Source organism: Mobula birostris, chromosome 9 (assembly GCF_030028105.1).
Source record: "Mobula birostris isolate sMobBir1 chromosome 9, sMobBir1.hap1, whole genome shotgun sequence".
In the NCBI taxonomy this organism is placed as follows: domain Eukaryota; kingdom Metazoa; phylum Chordata; class Chondrichthyes; order Myliobatiformes; family Myliobatidae; genus Mobula; species Mobula birostris.
This window is the reverse complement of record NC_092378.1, coordinates 141,220,051-141,236,515: the sequence shown is the minus strand read 5'-3', so window position 1 is coordinate 141,236,515 and position 16,465 is coordinate 141,220,051. Positions and strand designations below refer to the sequence as shown.

Here is a 16,465-nt window from a genome sequence, read left to right as displayed (position 1 = left end):
TCTAGTCTCACTCAATCGCAATGGAAAAAGTCTGCTTTATCAAATCTCCCCTTATTCTTCCACGCTCTAGGAAATATCCAACCTTTCCATAGCGAAGAATGTCTAGTCAGTTCCAGGTTTGTAGCTCCCTTAGGCCTTTCCTTACAATGCATTAAACATCAGGCTAACACTTTGTATTCTGTCTGGTTAGCCTCCAACCTGAACATTGATTTCTCTAACTTCTGGTAATTTCTTCCCCTTCCCCTTTCTTCCATTCCCTATTCTACCTTCCCTCCTACCTCCTATCATCCTTCTCTGGTGCCCCTCCTTCTTTCCTTTTTCCCATGGTCCATTCTCATCTCCTATCAGATTCTTTCTTCTTCCGCCCTTAACCTTGTCCACCTATCACCTACCAGGTTCTCATTCACCTACCCACCTACTTTCCCCATCACCTGCCTTCACCTATCACCTACTAGCTTATACTACTTCCCAACCTTCCATCTTCTTATCTTAGCTTCTTCTCCCTTCCCTTCCAGTCCTGATGAAGGGTCTCAACCAATAATCTCTTACTATCTCTTCTTTCAGTCAGTCCTGACGAAGGGTCTCGGCCCGAAACATCGACTGTACTTCTTCCTATAGATGCTGCCTGGCCTGCTGCATTCCACCAGCATTTTGTGTGTGTTGCTTGAATTTCCAGCATCTGCAGATTTCCTCGTGTTTGCAATAATGTTGATTCTTTGTTCATATCCACAGATGTTGCCTGACCTGCTGAGTTCCTCCAGCATTTTGTGTGTGTTACTCTGAATGCCCAGCATCTACAGAATCCCTGGTGTTCTATGTTCAAAGGCCACCAGCTAGATCCCAAGCCCCAACTTGTTCCACTGTACTCATAGAATATCACTGCATTGCTAATCTGGCGAAGTAACTGGAATCCAAAAACTCTGATCTTTGGCAGCTGAATGGGCCAGTGTGAATGTGCAGCCTGCACACTTCCGTCAATGACCAGCACACAGTCTGCTTGCGTGAAGGGAAATGGCAGAAATGGGGCAGTGAGAACGAGGGAGGGAAACTGGGTGAAACGCAGAGGGAGGAAGGCCTTATGAGGAAGAGATAAAAGGGGGAGAAGCGAAAGAGTGAGGGGGAGAGATGGGAGAGGGAAAGGTGTGAGGGGGATGGGAGAGGGTAAGCTGTGAGAGAGAAAAAAAATTCTACTGCCTGTACATTAGAAGTTGAAGGAACAATTGTGCTTCAGTTTTTATTCCCAAGTAACTAGCATCTTACACCATTCTGGAGGAGATGAAAGTCTTAATGTTTCCTGCATGAACGAGTTATTTTGATTTGAGCCACCCACCAAGGATTTTTTTTTACAAAAATAGTAGAGATTAAATACTTCAAAAAACTATACAGTAATAGTGCTCCACTGTTAACAAGATACACAGTTCCTTTAAGCCATTAGGGTATGTTTGCACTGCTTTCCTGTTGCATTTAATTGCGGTTTCTTGGGTGAGTGTTTAGTCAGCAAAGACTTGGCTCCCTGCTAAAATTGAACAATTTTGAGTTTAGGGAATATATTTCAAATTGACGTTAATTTGTGGTAAGAGGAGTACTATTTAGGAGCCAATTATGTAGCAGATTCCTACATCATGCTAACCACAGTAGAATCTTTTCTGTTTATGAAGCACAGGAGAAATATATAATGGCTGTGAACACCAATTAACTTACCCAATGGTAATAGTGAAAAGAGGGCATAGTCTCGATGGTGGGGGTCTGTAATGACGGATGCTACTTTCTTGTGACAGTGCTCCATATCAATGTACTCAGTGGTGGGGAGGGCTTTGCATGTGATGGACAGGTCTGTATCTATGTGAATGCCTCTAGGAATGGTGCTGTTTATAAATGTGATGCTTGCTGCATGCTGTAATTCAAATGGCGAACTAACAAACCATTCATGGTGCCCGCTGTTTCCTTCTGAGGCCCATGGTTGTACTCAAACCTGACCCAAGCACTTTCGCTGGTGGCCCTGATAGGCACACTTGTTCTGTCAACCTTTGTTCAGTAATCCACGGCCATTCTCAACGTGAGTAAGCCATTCTCACAGAAATGGTTCCACCTGCCAATGCTTATCAAGATGCCCATCCAAGCTTGTTCTATTTGCCTGGATTTGGCCTTCCACACTGTGCAAAATTCTTAGGAACAGGGGTGCCTAAGACTCTTGAACAATGCTATCATAATTTTAAATGTTGCCCTACTGCTGCCACAACAAAAAAAAAAACAAATTTCATGACATATGTGAGTGATGATAAACCTGATTCTGATATGGGTCTCTACTGTGGACTGAGAGTGGGAAGGGGGCAGGGAGAGGGGAATCGTGGTTGGGAAAAGGGAAAGGAAGAGGGGAGGGAGTGGAAAACCACCAGAGGGACATTCTGTGATGATCTATAAACCAATTGTTTGGAATCAAATGACCTTGCCTGGTGTCTCAGGGCTGGCTGTGTCTGCACACACCACCCACAGCACTCCTTCTCTGCCACCTGTCCCATGCCCCTCCGCGGTGCTTTGTTCCCACCAGAGTTACAAACTCGCTCTCTGCTCCACGTTGACAAATACAGTACTGTGCAAAAGTCTTAGCGACCCTAGCTATATATATGTGCCTAAGACTTTTGCACAGTACGGTATACCCTTCTAAACTATGTACCTGTCCATGTGTCTTTGAAACTTTGTTAATGGAGCTGTCTCAATCACTTCCTCTGGCTGTTCATTCCATATACGGAGCACTTCTGGGTGAAAAGCATTGCCCCTTGGGTTTCTATTTCATCTGTCCTATCTCAGCTTAGACCTATGCCTTCTTGTTCCTGATTCCATAACCCTGTGAAAAAGAGGGTTCTCAAGGCAAAGGAGCTATCGACAAAGTGAGTAAACCATTTTCAATGCTATTGTCGTGCAGAGCCTGAAAAGCTCGAGGCAGCAGTTCCAGAGGTTTAATGAGAACGTGAAGGAAAAAGGTCTGTGAGGTTATGGGGAAAGAGGGAAGGGAACTGGACTTGCTGGCTTGTTCTTTCACAGGCGTGATGGGTCAAACAATCTCCGGCTTGGACTAAAAGCTGCATCATCACTCGACACATTCCAATATGAACTACTTGTACAAAGACATTATAAAGGGAACTACACTCTGTGGCCGCTTAATTAGGTACGAGTGGAACCTAGTGTGATCTTCTGCTGCTGTAGCCCATCTACTTCAAGGTTTGATGTGTTGTATATTCAGAGATGCTCTTCTGCACACCACTGTTGTAACATGTGGTTATTTGAGTTACTGCAACCTTCCTTTCATCTTGAACCAGTCCACCCATTCTCCTTTGACTTCTCTCATTAACAGGGAATTTTCGTCAACATAATTGTCACTCACTAGATTTTTTTTTGCTTTTTGCACCATTCCCTGTAAACTCTAGATGTTGTGCATAAAAATCCCAGGAGATCAGCAGTTTCTGAGATACTCAAACCACCCTCTCTGGCACCAACAATCATTCCACAGTCAAAGCCACTTAGGTCACATTTCTTCCCGATTCTGACGTTTGGTCTGAACAACAACTGAACCTCTTGACCATGTCTGCATGCTTTTACGCATTGAGTTGCAGCCATTGATTGGCTGATTAGGCATTTGCATTAATTAGCAGGTGTACAAGCGTACCTAATAAAGTGGTCACTGAGTGTACATTCAACAGCATACTGAACTGAGTGTTATGATACCACAGCAAATCATTCAATATTTGAACTTATGCAACTCATTTGAACTTATGTAAGGTCACAGTTGCCACTTAACCAAATTATTGCTTTTTATTCCTTCCCATTTCCTTGTTTCATATTTTCAACACCTGCAACTTTTTAACACGGTGAGGAGTTACGTCGTCTTGAAAGAACGACTCAAATCACTTGGAAGTATTTCATGAATTATTGTGACTGATCAAGCACTGTTGTCACCGGTGGTTGGTTAAAAGCAGCAGATTAACAGTGCTATACAAAGCCACTCCAGTGATCATCTTTAGAGAGATACTCCAGTTTCTACAGTAAATGTTCAGTAAGCTTTTAATTAACGAATCAATCTGGAATTGTACACATTCACATCAAAATCCTATATCTGCTAAAAGAAAATGAACCTCAAGGTAGTAGATGGTGACAAGTATGTAGTATGACAATAAAATTACTTTGAACATAGAACTTTTTAAACCCCATACTTTAAAAGCACTTGGATTAGTGTTGAGCCTCCTCTAAGAGGAGCATAACCTTGTCGTAGAGTTTGGAGGCTTCTGTGCCTCAATGACCCAGAGAACTATGTTGGCTGGAGTCAGGGCTTTACACTTTGCCTCTTGGTAGGGCCACTCAAGCCAAACAGGTCAAAGGGTAGAGGCCAGACTAAGAGTGGTCCACTGGTCCTCCAGGTTCGTGGGTGGGGTGGGGGTTCAGCTCAGAGCTAACAAACCTGACTAATCAAACAAAACTGTTATGGAAACAGCAATGATGAATCATTCTACATCTTAGTGCAATGGTATTCCTGAATCTCCACTCGGAACTTGTGTGACTGACAGTGAAAACCGATCTGACGTGATGAAGGAAGCCTTGAAACACCACCAGAGATGGAGGACCTTCATTGCTGCTCTAAACAACAGTGGCGTAGTGGGGAGTAAGCAAGTTACACATCCTCAGGCAGATCTAATTCAACGTCTAATTGAAGTTATAATTTAGGTATATTTTGTTGTTGATTTGCACAACAGAAGACTCTAAAGGAACAGGAAGGCAAAGGACCAGGAAATCTATTCTTGGCAATGTTGGTTGAGGGATCAGTGTTGGATGGAGCACAGTCCAATAATGCAGTGGGATATTTCATTTCCTCCTGAGGATTCTGGCATTCTAACTTCCCTTCTCTCCCAATATCAAAACAGTGTCACTGCAGCAGTCTCTTTGCACCGCAGTTGCAGAAGTTGGATATTTGTACTCAATTCCTTAAATGAAGTGCCAACCCACAGCTTCTGGTTATCAATATTGAAATACCTGAGACTGACTCATCATGCATTTGCATAATACACAACACTGATTCTTTTCTGCAAACCTTTTCCAGGATTCTACGCTACATGTTTTAATTGCAAATAAATATTTTATTGCAATAGTGTTATTGGATTCTTGGGCTGACAGTCTACCTCGCACTTTACCGTTTACCTGCACTGCACGTTTTCAGTAGCAGTTACACTTTATTCTGCATTGTTATTGTTTTACCTTGTTCTAGCTCAAAGCACTGAGCAATGACTTCATCTGTATAAAATAAATATACAAGACAAGCTTTTCACTGTATCATGGTACATGTGAAATAATATACCAATATCAACATCTAAAAGCATTATTATCCACTTTTGACCAGTATGGGAAACTAAATAACTTAAGCTCTTAATCATTTGAGAATATTTAATGGTAACTATTTTATTTCGAGATATAGTGTGGAACAAACAACTCTGGTGCCACCCAGCAACCCATCTGTTTAATCCAAGTCTAATCACAGGGCAACTTACAATGAACAATTAACCTACTAACCAGTATGTCTTTGGACTGTGGGAAGAAACCCAAGCGGTCACGGGGACAATGCACAAACACCTTACAGATAGCTTTGGGGTTGAACTGTGAATTCCCAACACCCCAAGCTGTAATAGTGTTGTGCTAACTGACATGCTACAGTTACACCCCACTTGGTTAGATAAAGTGAGAATTTTGTTTTCCAATTGGATATCTCTCGCTCCAGAGGCTGGTTTGGAGCCAGCCCTGGGGCAAGAGATATCCAGTTGGAAAATTGTGGGAATTGGGAGCTGAGCAGATGGCATTGATCTATTGATCAAGGAAGCTGGGACGGTGAAAGGGATGCTCCCAGTTGTAAAGAATCGATGCTCAGAGCCCCTGGTTGTTTTTACACCTTGCCTTCAAAGAAGGGACGTCCATCAATTGTGACAGTCCACATTGCTAAAATAGAGAGCACACCATTTCTTTTTAATGCAGTTTATCTGATGATTACCTCCAAATTCATAGTTTTCCTCTGAGTTTAATAATTGTTTTAAAATGCCATAAGTTGGGTTCCACAAAATCACTAACTGAAGGTCCATAAGTACTTTTATCTTACCTTCAATAATTCCCCACTTGGTTTTCCTGCCTAATATCTTCTTCCCATTCACTTGATGTTCTTGGTCGGTACCCACAACTGCAAAAGGGATTTTCTCCTGTTGGAGGCAACCACAAACAATAATTCCTTGTACTTCTCCAGCAAGCCTCACAACTTCCCGAACTGCTTAACCATGAAATGTACCTCTTGAAGAAAAATCACTGTAATAAGTTGTCAATGATTCAAAACTTCACTGATTTTAAAATCGTACTTAACGGTGGCAATGACTGAGGAAGAAATACTGAGCACGGCACCTTCTTCTCAAAACTATTGCCATGGGATCCACATATTTCATCTAAGGTAGTGTTGTTTTCATACAGTGAGTGGCAGGTGCATGGAACAAGCTGACGTGCTGGTGGTAGAGGCAGACACAGGGGGGGACATTTAAGAGACTCTTAAACAGGCAAATGGATGAAAGAAAATAGAGGGGCGATGAGGGAGGAAACGTTTAGATAGATCTTGGAGTATGTTAATAAGTCAGCACAACATCGTGGGTCGAAGAGTCTGTACTGAGCTGTATTGTTCTATGTGCTAAGATGTTACTGTTTTGCTGTTCCTACTATTAACTGACTGAGTTAAAGCTTCAAAATCTATCTACTGAATGAGGCCATTGGGCCTGTTGAGCCTATGTTGGCTCTTTGCAGAACCAAGTTGCACAGCTCTGCTCCCTCGCTACTTCCCTCATGATTGAAGGTCCATCGAAAACAGTGAAAAATGGAGCAACGTGAAGTCCTCAGAGGGTTACAGCTCTGAAACTAGAACTAGACATCTTGGAAATAGGGTAAGTAAAGTTGGTGGTCATACACAAGGTTCTGCGAATGCTGGATACATATACAAAATGCTGGGGAACTCAACAAGTCTGGAGCACTTACGGAGGGAAATAAACAGTTGACATTTCAGGACGAGAACCTTCACTGCTTTTCCCCACTTGCCCGTCTGATACCCCTCCCCCTTCCCTTTCTTCCACGGTCCACCCTCCTTTCCTGTTAGGTTCCTTTTTCTTACCCCCTTTACCTCTTCCACCTATCCCCTCCCAAAATCGTACTTCCATCTCCCCTCTGCCAGCCACCCACCTTCCCCCTCAGCTGTTCTCACCTCTCACTTGCCAGCTGGGTACTTCTCCCTTCCCAACCTTATTCTGTCTTCTAACTCCTTCCTTTCCAGTCCTGAAGAAAGGGTCTCAGTTCGAAATGTTAACTGTTTCTTCACCTCCACAGATGCTGCCTGACCTGATGCATTCCTCCAGTATTTTTGTGTGTGTTGAAGATCCCACTAACTCTCATTTTTTTCATAGCATTTTCCCATCTGTAACTTCTGTTATTGTAATCAGACAAGTACTAAAGAGCTATTGTAAGTTTGGCTCGATGTAATACAACAAACTTGAGCAACACATCCAATATTTTGTTTTGTCTATATTTCTTCAACTGTACTACTGGTTTATACTAAAGGCAAACTGGAAATAAGCCCATCAAATATGATAGACTTCGGAATTAAGGAGGTGAGGAACAAAGATATGCAAGAACACTTTGAGTCATTGATTGCATTTATTATTAAGGACTATTCAGATGCATTAAGTATAGGCATTTCTCATTTCTAAAGTGAATTTGACTTTAATTTATCAAATGCCTTTATTGAAGCTGAATTGACCGTGGCACAGACTTGGCACTTTGCAGAATAATAATTTTATTAGCTGAGAAACGATATGCAGGTATGGACAGTCTGTTTTCACTATCTATTGAATTCATCCAGGGAGAACTGAGGAATCTCCGCATTAATCATCATACATGACAGGGAACATTACTGGGATTTTTCAACACAGTTTCACTGCAAACTCACTACACAAACAGATACAAATCAATCTGACTGGCCTAGACTTTTATAGGTTTAGCTTACAGCTTCAGTCTTCCACATTTCCGTTTATGGCCACTATTAATTAGTCATTTGCAGGAAAATAAAGAAGTACTACAGAATTTATGAAAAAACTATGCTGTACATAAACAGAAGGCTGACAAACAACCACTGTACAAAGAAGACAAATGTTGTAAATTAAAAAAAATAACGCTGAGAACAGGAGTTGGGGTTCCTTGAAAGTGAGCCTGCAAGTTCAGTTTATTGCTGAGGTTAGTGAAGTTAGCTATGGTGATTCGGGAGCCTGATGTAACTGTTCCTGAACCTGGTGGTGTGGGACCTAAGGCTCTTGTACCCCCTGCCTAGCAGTAGTAGTGAGAAGAGAGCAAAGAGTGACTAGCTGTGGCAAAGACAAATGAGTTTAAGTGCAACTGGAATCTTTACAACAGCTCAGTGGTTTATGGTTAGTCAGTGTCTGTCACTATATTTTACCATAAGTCCAGATAAAGATTGTGTGTGATCCATCAAGCTGATTAAAGTCATAGTATACACTGTTCAATGTCCTAGGCTTGCTATTGGGAACACCCTTTTTATTTCTGTTAACTGGTTATTTATTGAGATATAGAATGGAACAGGCCCTTTAAGCCATGCCAGTCAGCAACCCCCAATTTAACCCTAGTCTAATCATGAGACAATTTACAATCACCAACTAACCTGGCAACCGGTACATCTTTAGACCGTGGGAAGAAACTAGAGAACCTGAAGGAAACACACAGGGTCACGAAGACAACGTACAAACTCCTTACAGACGACAGTGGGAATTGAACCTGGGTCGCTGGCACTGTAAAGTGTTGTGCTAGTCACTATGCCACCGTGCTGCCCAACAGAATGGCATTGGTTTTGACTAACAGAACAGTGGTGCAATTAGTAATCTGCTGCATCACAGCTCAATCCTGACTTCTGTTGGTGCCTATGTGGAGCGTGCATATTCTTCCATAGGGTATTCTGGTTTCCTCCTGCGTCGCTGGGGCAGACAGGCTTTTGGGTTAAATTGGCCACTGTAAATTGCCCAAGTGGTAGAATATGAAGATAGTTGAGGGGAAAGTGTGGTGAATAAAAAGGGAGAAGTGTAAATTGGTGCTTGGTGGTTAGCATAGGCTTAGTGGGCCAAAGGGCCTTTCTGTGCTGTATAATCATACACACGAGGTTTGGCAAACATTGGAAATCCAGAGCAAAACACACAAAATGCTGGAGGAACTCAGCAACTATGAAACAGAATGAACAGTTGACATTTTGGGCCCAGACCCTTTATCACCACTGGAAAAGGAGATCTTCCCCCTTCCTTTCCAGTGCTGAAGGGCCAGGCCCAAAACATCGACTGTATATTCCTCCCCACAGATACTTCTTCTGATGAAGGGTTTTAGGCCAAAATGTCAATTGTTTATTCCTCTCCATAGACATTTCTTTACCTGTTAAGTTCCTCTTGCATTTTGCATGTGGTTCTGTGGTGTATGACCCTTTTGGGGAGTACAGAAATGCTGAGAAGGTCTTTAAGGACAGGTATTCAAACAGAAACCTTTTGATCTGACTGCTGGGTTTTCCTCCTTCTCATTTTGACCCTTGTCCCTTCAGCCCACCAAATCCATCCTGACCATTCAACAGCCAATTATACTAATCGTATATTTATTCTTTCATTTTCCTGTTCTCTCCGTGTTCTCATTCGCCACATTCAATCACTTGTTTACACACGAGGGGCAATCTATAATGGCCAATTAACCCACCAACCCATGCATGGGAGGAAATGGGAGCATATGAAGGAAACACACTTGGTCACAGGAAAACATTCATTAGGGTGCCATGGTAATGTAGCGGTTAGCGTAAAGCTATCACAGCTCAGGGGCATTGGAGTTCAGAGTTCAACTCTGACACTGTCTGTAAGAAATTTATGGTCCTTCTTTTGAGCCCATGTGTTTCCTCCGGGTGCTCCAGTTTACTCCCACATTTCCAAGATGCCGTGGTTAGTAGCAATTTGGCCATCGTAACTTATCTTGTGATGAGGCTGAGGTTAAATAGGTGGGTTGCCAGGTGGAATGGCTCGCTGGGCTGAGAGAGCCTGGTCCACGCTGTATCTCTCAATGAAGTCAAATAAATAAACACACATCCCACACCGAGAGCACTGGAGATGAGAATGGAACCCAGGTCTCTAGCATCGTGAGGCACGGTTATGAAACACAGGAACCATAACAATCCATTTACAGCATAGTCAGGCAGCTTCCACAAGTAGGCATGAGATAATGACCAAATTTAGTGATGTTGATTTGAATGATCAAATTTATCAGTACATTGAGTACCACAAGACCTCTTCACGATAGCAGTAAAGGCCCCAGTTTAATTTCCCATATGTAAATAAATTTTAAATGCTTGGCTCTTTATCTTGAAACCATATCTCCTCATTTAGGATTTTCCCACTTGTGAAAACATCTTGACCTCTACTCCGTAGGGTCACTATAGGATCCTGTATGCATCATTCTTCCAATCTCCAAAGAATATAGACCTAGTCTCTCCACTGGAAAAATAGTTCATCCCAGAAATTAGCCTGTTGAATCTCCTCTGGAATGCCTCCAATGCTCCTATATCCTTTCTTAGTTAACGGGGTCAAAGTAGTACAGCCTCACCAACACCATGTACAGTTAAAACATAGAACACAATAGCATAGTAGAGGCTCTTCAGCCCTTGATGTTGTGCAATTTTTTAATCCACTTTAAGCTCCTGGCTGACAGGGTGGAGATATGTCTCTACCAAAGAAGGTATAAGGCGCTTCTTCCCACCACTGGCCTGCAGGTCACCCTTGGACAAGGTGTAGCACTTGCTCAGCCCCACCCCCCCTCCCCGATCAGAGTCACGTGAAGCCAAGGGAGCAGGTGGTGGATGGTCATACGAGCAGCCGGTGCAAATCACAAGTCCTGGTCATGCGACCACTGACACCAGGCATGCAATCTCTGAAGAGTACTGAGAATGGCTGGGGTCACTCTTCTTGTAAAGTCGCCGCCCAGAAGAAGGCGAGGGCAAACCACTTCTGTAGAAAATTTGCCAAGAACAATCATGGTATTGGATAGAGAAAAGAATAAGAGCTTATTACAGATTAAAGACAGATGGAAGAACACAGCACATAATGATGATGGCTCTTGGAACAATTTAACTCTTCCTTCTTACATAGCCCTCCATTTTTTTTTTATCATTCATGTGCCTATCTCATTGTAACAAAACCTTCCTATTTCTAAACCCCAATCCCTTTGCAGTGAAGACCAACATGCCATTTGTCTTCTTAACTACTGGCTACAGCCAGATGATGAATTTATGTGAATAATGCACAAGAAATCCACATCTCTCTGTACTTGTCTTGCAGCTAATAAACTGCTTTTTGATTCTTCTTAATAAAAAGCACTGTACCACATTAACCTCCACTTCCCAGGTTTCTGCCCCTCACTCACTCTATCTACATCCCCTTGCAATTAGAATATCCTCATTTATGATTACAGAAACAACCATAGTGACTTTAGACAAATAAGGAGGATTAGTACAATGGGGGTGTTGTGAAATGTATTAAGTTTCCTTACAATATCAGTTTGATTGAGATAAAAGAAAAATGGAGACTATAAGACCTTAAGCTATACTGTAGGAACAGAATTAGGCCGTTGCGATCATCAAGTCCACTCCGCCATTCCATCATGGCTGATTTATTTTCCCTCACAGCCTCATTCTTCTGCCTTCTCCCCATAACCTTTGACACCCTTACTAATCAAGAATCTATCAACTTCTGCTTTAAATATATTCAATGAATTTGGCCGTCACAGCCATCTGTGGCAATGAATTCCACAGAGTCACCACCCTCTGGCTAAAGAAATTCCTCCTTATTTCTGTTCTAATCAATCTGTGGGTGTGCCCTCTGGTCCTAGACTCTCCCACTTCTGAAAACATTCTCCCCATGTCCACTCTATCGAGGCCTTTCGATATATGGGAAGTTTCATTGAGGTCCTCCCTCATTTTTCTAAACTCCAGCAAGTACAGGCCCAGAGCCATCAAACCAAGGTAACATCCAAAAGAGCCTGGAACAGAAGCGGAATGATTTGGAACTGCAATGAATTGAACAACGCATTCGTAATAAAGATCCATCGTGCATACTTACTCTAACTGTGTCATTTAGTAATTTGTCCTCAGAATCTTCATCAAACTCTGTCTGGGGGTAAACACTAATGGAATAATTTCTCAGGTCTTGTCGAATCTGAAAATGAATGAAGATCACCGAGGTTAAAGCCTATAGGTACCAGAAGTGTAATAGAGCTGTTTTCTAGATATTCAGTGCCAGGGGTGGTTGCCCTGGGAAGGAGAAGGCGGCTATTGCCACTGACAAGCCCACCTCGCCTCCTAGTCCATCCATTCCCTTGGACAAAGCACTAAGGACGAACGATACAAGACGCGGGCATCCAAATTACAAACTGTAATCATTGTTAGTGCAAAACTGAGCCACCTGCCAGAGCATAGTGCAGGGAAGAGTATGGTCATGATTTTGATAGAAGGAATAAAAGAGTGGACTATTTTCTAAATGGGGAGCAAATTCAGAAATTGGAGGTGCAAAGGGACTGGGGAATCCTAGGGCAGGATTCCCTAAAGGTTAACTTGCAGGTTGCATCAGTAGTAAGGAGTTGGATGCAATGTTAGCATTCATTTCAAGTGGACAAGAATATAAATGCAAGGATGTAACGCTGAGACTTTATAAGACATCGATCAGACCACATTCGTGAGCTGGGAGAAATGGGAGGCTGTTCTGTTGGAAAGGCCTTGGGCCAGGTTACTGCAAGTGTCTGAGTGAATTGAATAACACCACTGCCAATAACCAAACAGTGGGGATGGAGACAGAATGGATCTGGTGAGGGGTAACTTAAAAAGTTACAGGGAAACACAAAGCCAGTTTGGTAGTGATAACAGGAATCTTTTTGGAAAGACCACAGGAAACAGAGATAGCTCAAAGTAAAACAATTACAGATTGCAGAATAAAGGATAGAGCGGATGTTTCCTTCGGTGGGGGAGTCTCGGACCAGAGGGCAAAGCCTCAGAATAGAGGGACGTCCATTTAGAACAGAGATGAGGAAAAATTTATTGAGCCAGAGGGTAGTGAATCTGTGGAATTCTTTGCGGCAAATGGCTATGCAGGCCAAGTCATTGGGTATATTTTAAGGTGGATCTTAATAGGTCCTTGATTAATCAGGGTGTCAAAGGTTACAGGGAGAAGGTAGGACAGGGTTGAGAGGGATAATAAATCACCCATAATAGAGCGGTGCAGCAGACCGTTGGCTGAATGGCCTAATTTGCTTCTAGGTCTAAAGTGTTACAGCTGCAGAGAAAATACAGAGTAAGTAGATAATAAGGTGCAAGTTCATAACGAGGTACACAGTGAGGTCAGGACTACACCTTACCATACTAGGGAACCATACATTAGGCTTATAACATGGGATAGAAGCTATCCTTGAGTCTGGACAACTAAATCAATTTATAATCAATAAAGGGAATTGGGACTAGCTGGTTGATCACTGGTTAGCATGGACTGTTTGGGCCAAAGGGCCTATATCCCTGCTGTATTTTTCTCTATGTTCTATGACCAAATTGATGGTTCTTTTTCAGAAGGCACACAGATTCCCCAACTAAAAGCAGAAAAGATATAAAAAAGGTAGAATCTAACAGACATTACTAGCTGTGACCACATGGAATTCAATATTCCAGGACACTTGGTTTAAGGAAGTGACAGACACAGTGAAAAAGAAGGAGGAACTGGCCCCGGTAACAATGAATAGGCTAGCAGAGGACAGAGAAAGGATTTGAGTTTGGAAAATAATGGGAAGAATTAGCTTTGGTGGAGCTAAGAAAGGGAAAGGGACAGAGAACATGGCTGGGAGTTGTCTATAGGTCCTCAAACAGGAATGACAGTGCATGGCATAGAATAAATCAGGAAGTTTGAGGCACAAAAAACATGGGACAATACAATAATCATAGGGGATTTGTGGACTCCAGCTGAAGTTGTACACCAAGCAAAACTAATTAGCACAAGAGTGTGAATGTTGATTTGATAGCAGTTGTAAGAAATGACTTTCTAAATTGGTAAACTGAGGAAACAGCCTATTGTGCAATGTGGAAAGGTTAATTAATAACCTTGAAAATGATATACAGGTACATGTAGCACAGTTGGGGAGAGGATACAGTGTGAGACAGTTCTTCCCTGTGGGAGACCCTCTTGCTCCCTTGGCCAAGGATGCATGGGTGTGGAATAGATGATGTCCCACTCGGTTCCTAAGGAAGCCAATCTGCTGTGGTGAGACCTCAAACTTTTCCATTCCACTCAATGTTCCAGTTAGATGATCTTCCCAACTCCCACTAACCGGTGATCTTCCTCTGATACCACCGATGTTCTACTGGGGTAGCAGATCATACATAGCTTTTCCATCAACAACGAGTCAAGGACTGTAGTCCCGCTGTTGGCCTCCTTAATAACATCCGTCCAGGGATGGTGCCACTTTGTTGATGCAGGTTAAATTCTAGGCCACTCTACCCGGTCCTCTCATCCATTGTGCTGATGGAGATAACCCTTGTGACTGAGTCACCAATAATCACTTCTTGGGCCCACTCTATCAGAATTCAGTGGAACCCCCTGGGATCGGGACTGGTGCCAACACTAACGTAGAGGTCATACGCACGAAAAAGGGTCATCTGCAGCAAAGACGTGTGAAAAGTCAAAGTGCCAGGAAGGGAAAGAAAATAACAAAGCTTGCCTCATTTTATGAGAAGCATCTTCTGTTTCTAATAAGAGAAAGCATCTCAAGGGGGGGAGGGGGAAGGAAAACTGTAACTTCATCAAAAAATGCTCCTCAGCTCTGGGTGGAATGAATGCGGACCAGATTTTAAGTTGGCAACAGAAACAAGTATTTCCTAAGGCAGCATATGATTGCATGTAACACACATACGAGTTTCATCCCAGTTAGTGCTACACAGTCGAGCCAGTAAGTTGTCTCTGAAAACTGATTCACATGAAGTCAGTAACCTGAATTGTGGAGAGACAGCACATCCATACAAAGCATTTAGCGCTATTCAGGAGTTTTAAATTGAAAACATTAATTAAAAACATGGGGTTTTGGGGTTTGTCTCAATTATAACAAGGTAATTCATTAATTGTCCATAAAAATTTACCGTCAACTAAGTAACTCCAGTTGATTTGCTTTGTAAAGTGTTGGTGCACTGTTAGAATGCAGTCACTATGGCAATGTATGCTGTATGTTAGGATGTTTTCTAGTGTATATAGCAAATACTAATTTGAACAGCAGCCAGTCTTCAGACTTGAACATGGATTGTAGGTTGAATTTAAAATGCAGCTCTGAACAATAATATTCCTGGAGCTTCAGACTGGAGTTGATTGCAAACCAGACAATGCTGATTAACATTCATTTTGGGTGTCTGGAGCGCAGGTGCGATGAAGGTGTTTGAAAACTACACGTAATTCAAAGGAAGCACTGTAGATACATTGTAACTGTAGAGTTGTCCTGCTGTTACCTTTGATCTTTAGCATATAAGGGAGGGGAATGTCATCTAAAACATCATGTAATATTGGGCAGAGAGGGCCTTTTCTTCCAACAGTGTCTCAAATGATGATGCCCATTGCTCGTTTTTGTTGAATAAACACTTTTATATCCACCAGCTTCAGTTTCTCTCTGGTGACTTTGTTCATGTCACAACAGTGTAGTCACTGTTGAAATGTATAGTGTTGCAGTGTATTTGTTGTTGTAGTCACTGTTGTAAATACATACCCTCTGTTTAAAATCTCGTCTTTCATCTAAAGTAAGCGTATCAGCCTTTGCGATAACAGGGACTATATTCACTATTTTGGCTAGGCGGTTCATAAACTCTATATCCAATGGACGTAACCTGCAAAAACAGACAGAATGATCCATGATTGACCTCAGAATGAGTTGGCAGTTTCAGTTCTAATATCAAGCTCTCTTTAATACACACATAAAGTTACTACTACCCCTCTTTACCTTCAGTGTGTGTATCCACTACTTCCATTGATATGTATTCTCTAATACAGTACATTTCACAGGAGCAATTGAACCAAATGATTCACCACCATGCACATAGAGAGACGTTCATTGTGAACTATACTGCTTTTGTCGTATCCGCAGATCCAGAGTTGTTTAGGGACCAGATACCTGTGATTCAGGGTTTGTCAGTCAGAGTTTTCCAGCTTAAGCAATGTCAGTGTAGTTGGAGTGTCTCTGGGTCATTGCATTTTTATTTATTCAGTTCCAGGTGGAGGCCTGGTATCTAGGTTAAGGCCACTGATGTCCCTTGCAGAAAGACACCAACCAAACTCCCAGCAGCTTCTCCCAAGCAGCATGCTCA

General features: G+C 42.4%; 1 protein-coding gene across 4 annotated transcripts in view; it reads right to left on the bottom strand.

Annotated features, from left to right (window-relative positions):
* Window positions 1-16,465, bottom strand: part of LOC140203138 (septin-9-like) — a 455,930-nt gene that overhangs the window by 23,700 nt on the left and 415,765 nt on the right. For all 4 annotated transcript variants that reach the window (XM_072268990.1, XM_072268991.1, XM_072268993.1 and 1 more), the window contains 3 exons: window positions 15,871-15,988; window positions 12,207-12,302; window positions 6,134-6,230 (listed from right to left, as the gene is read on the bottom strand). In XM_072268990.1, the coding sequence (XP_072125091.1) occupies window positions 6,134-6,230; window positions 12,207-12,302; window positions 15,871-15,988 (311 nt within the window). The remainder of the gene's footprint in view (window positions 1-6,133; window positions 6,231-12,206; window positions 12,303-15,870; window positions 15,989-16,465) is intronic.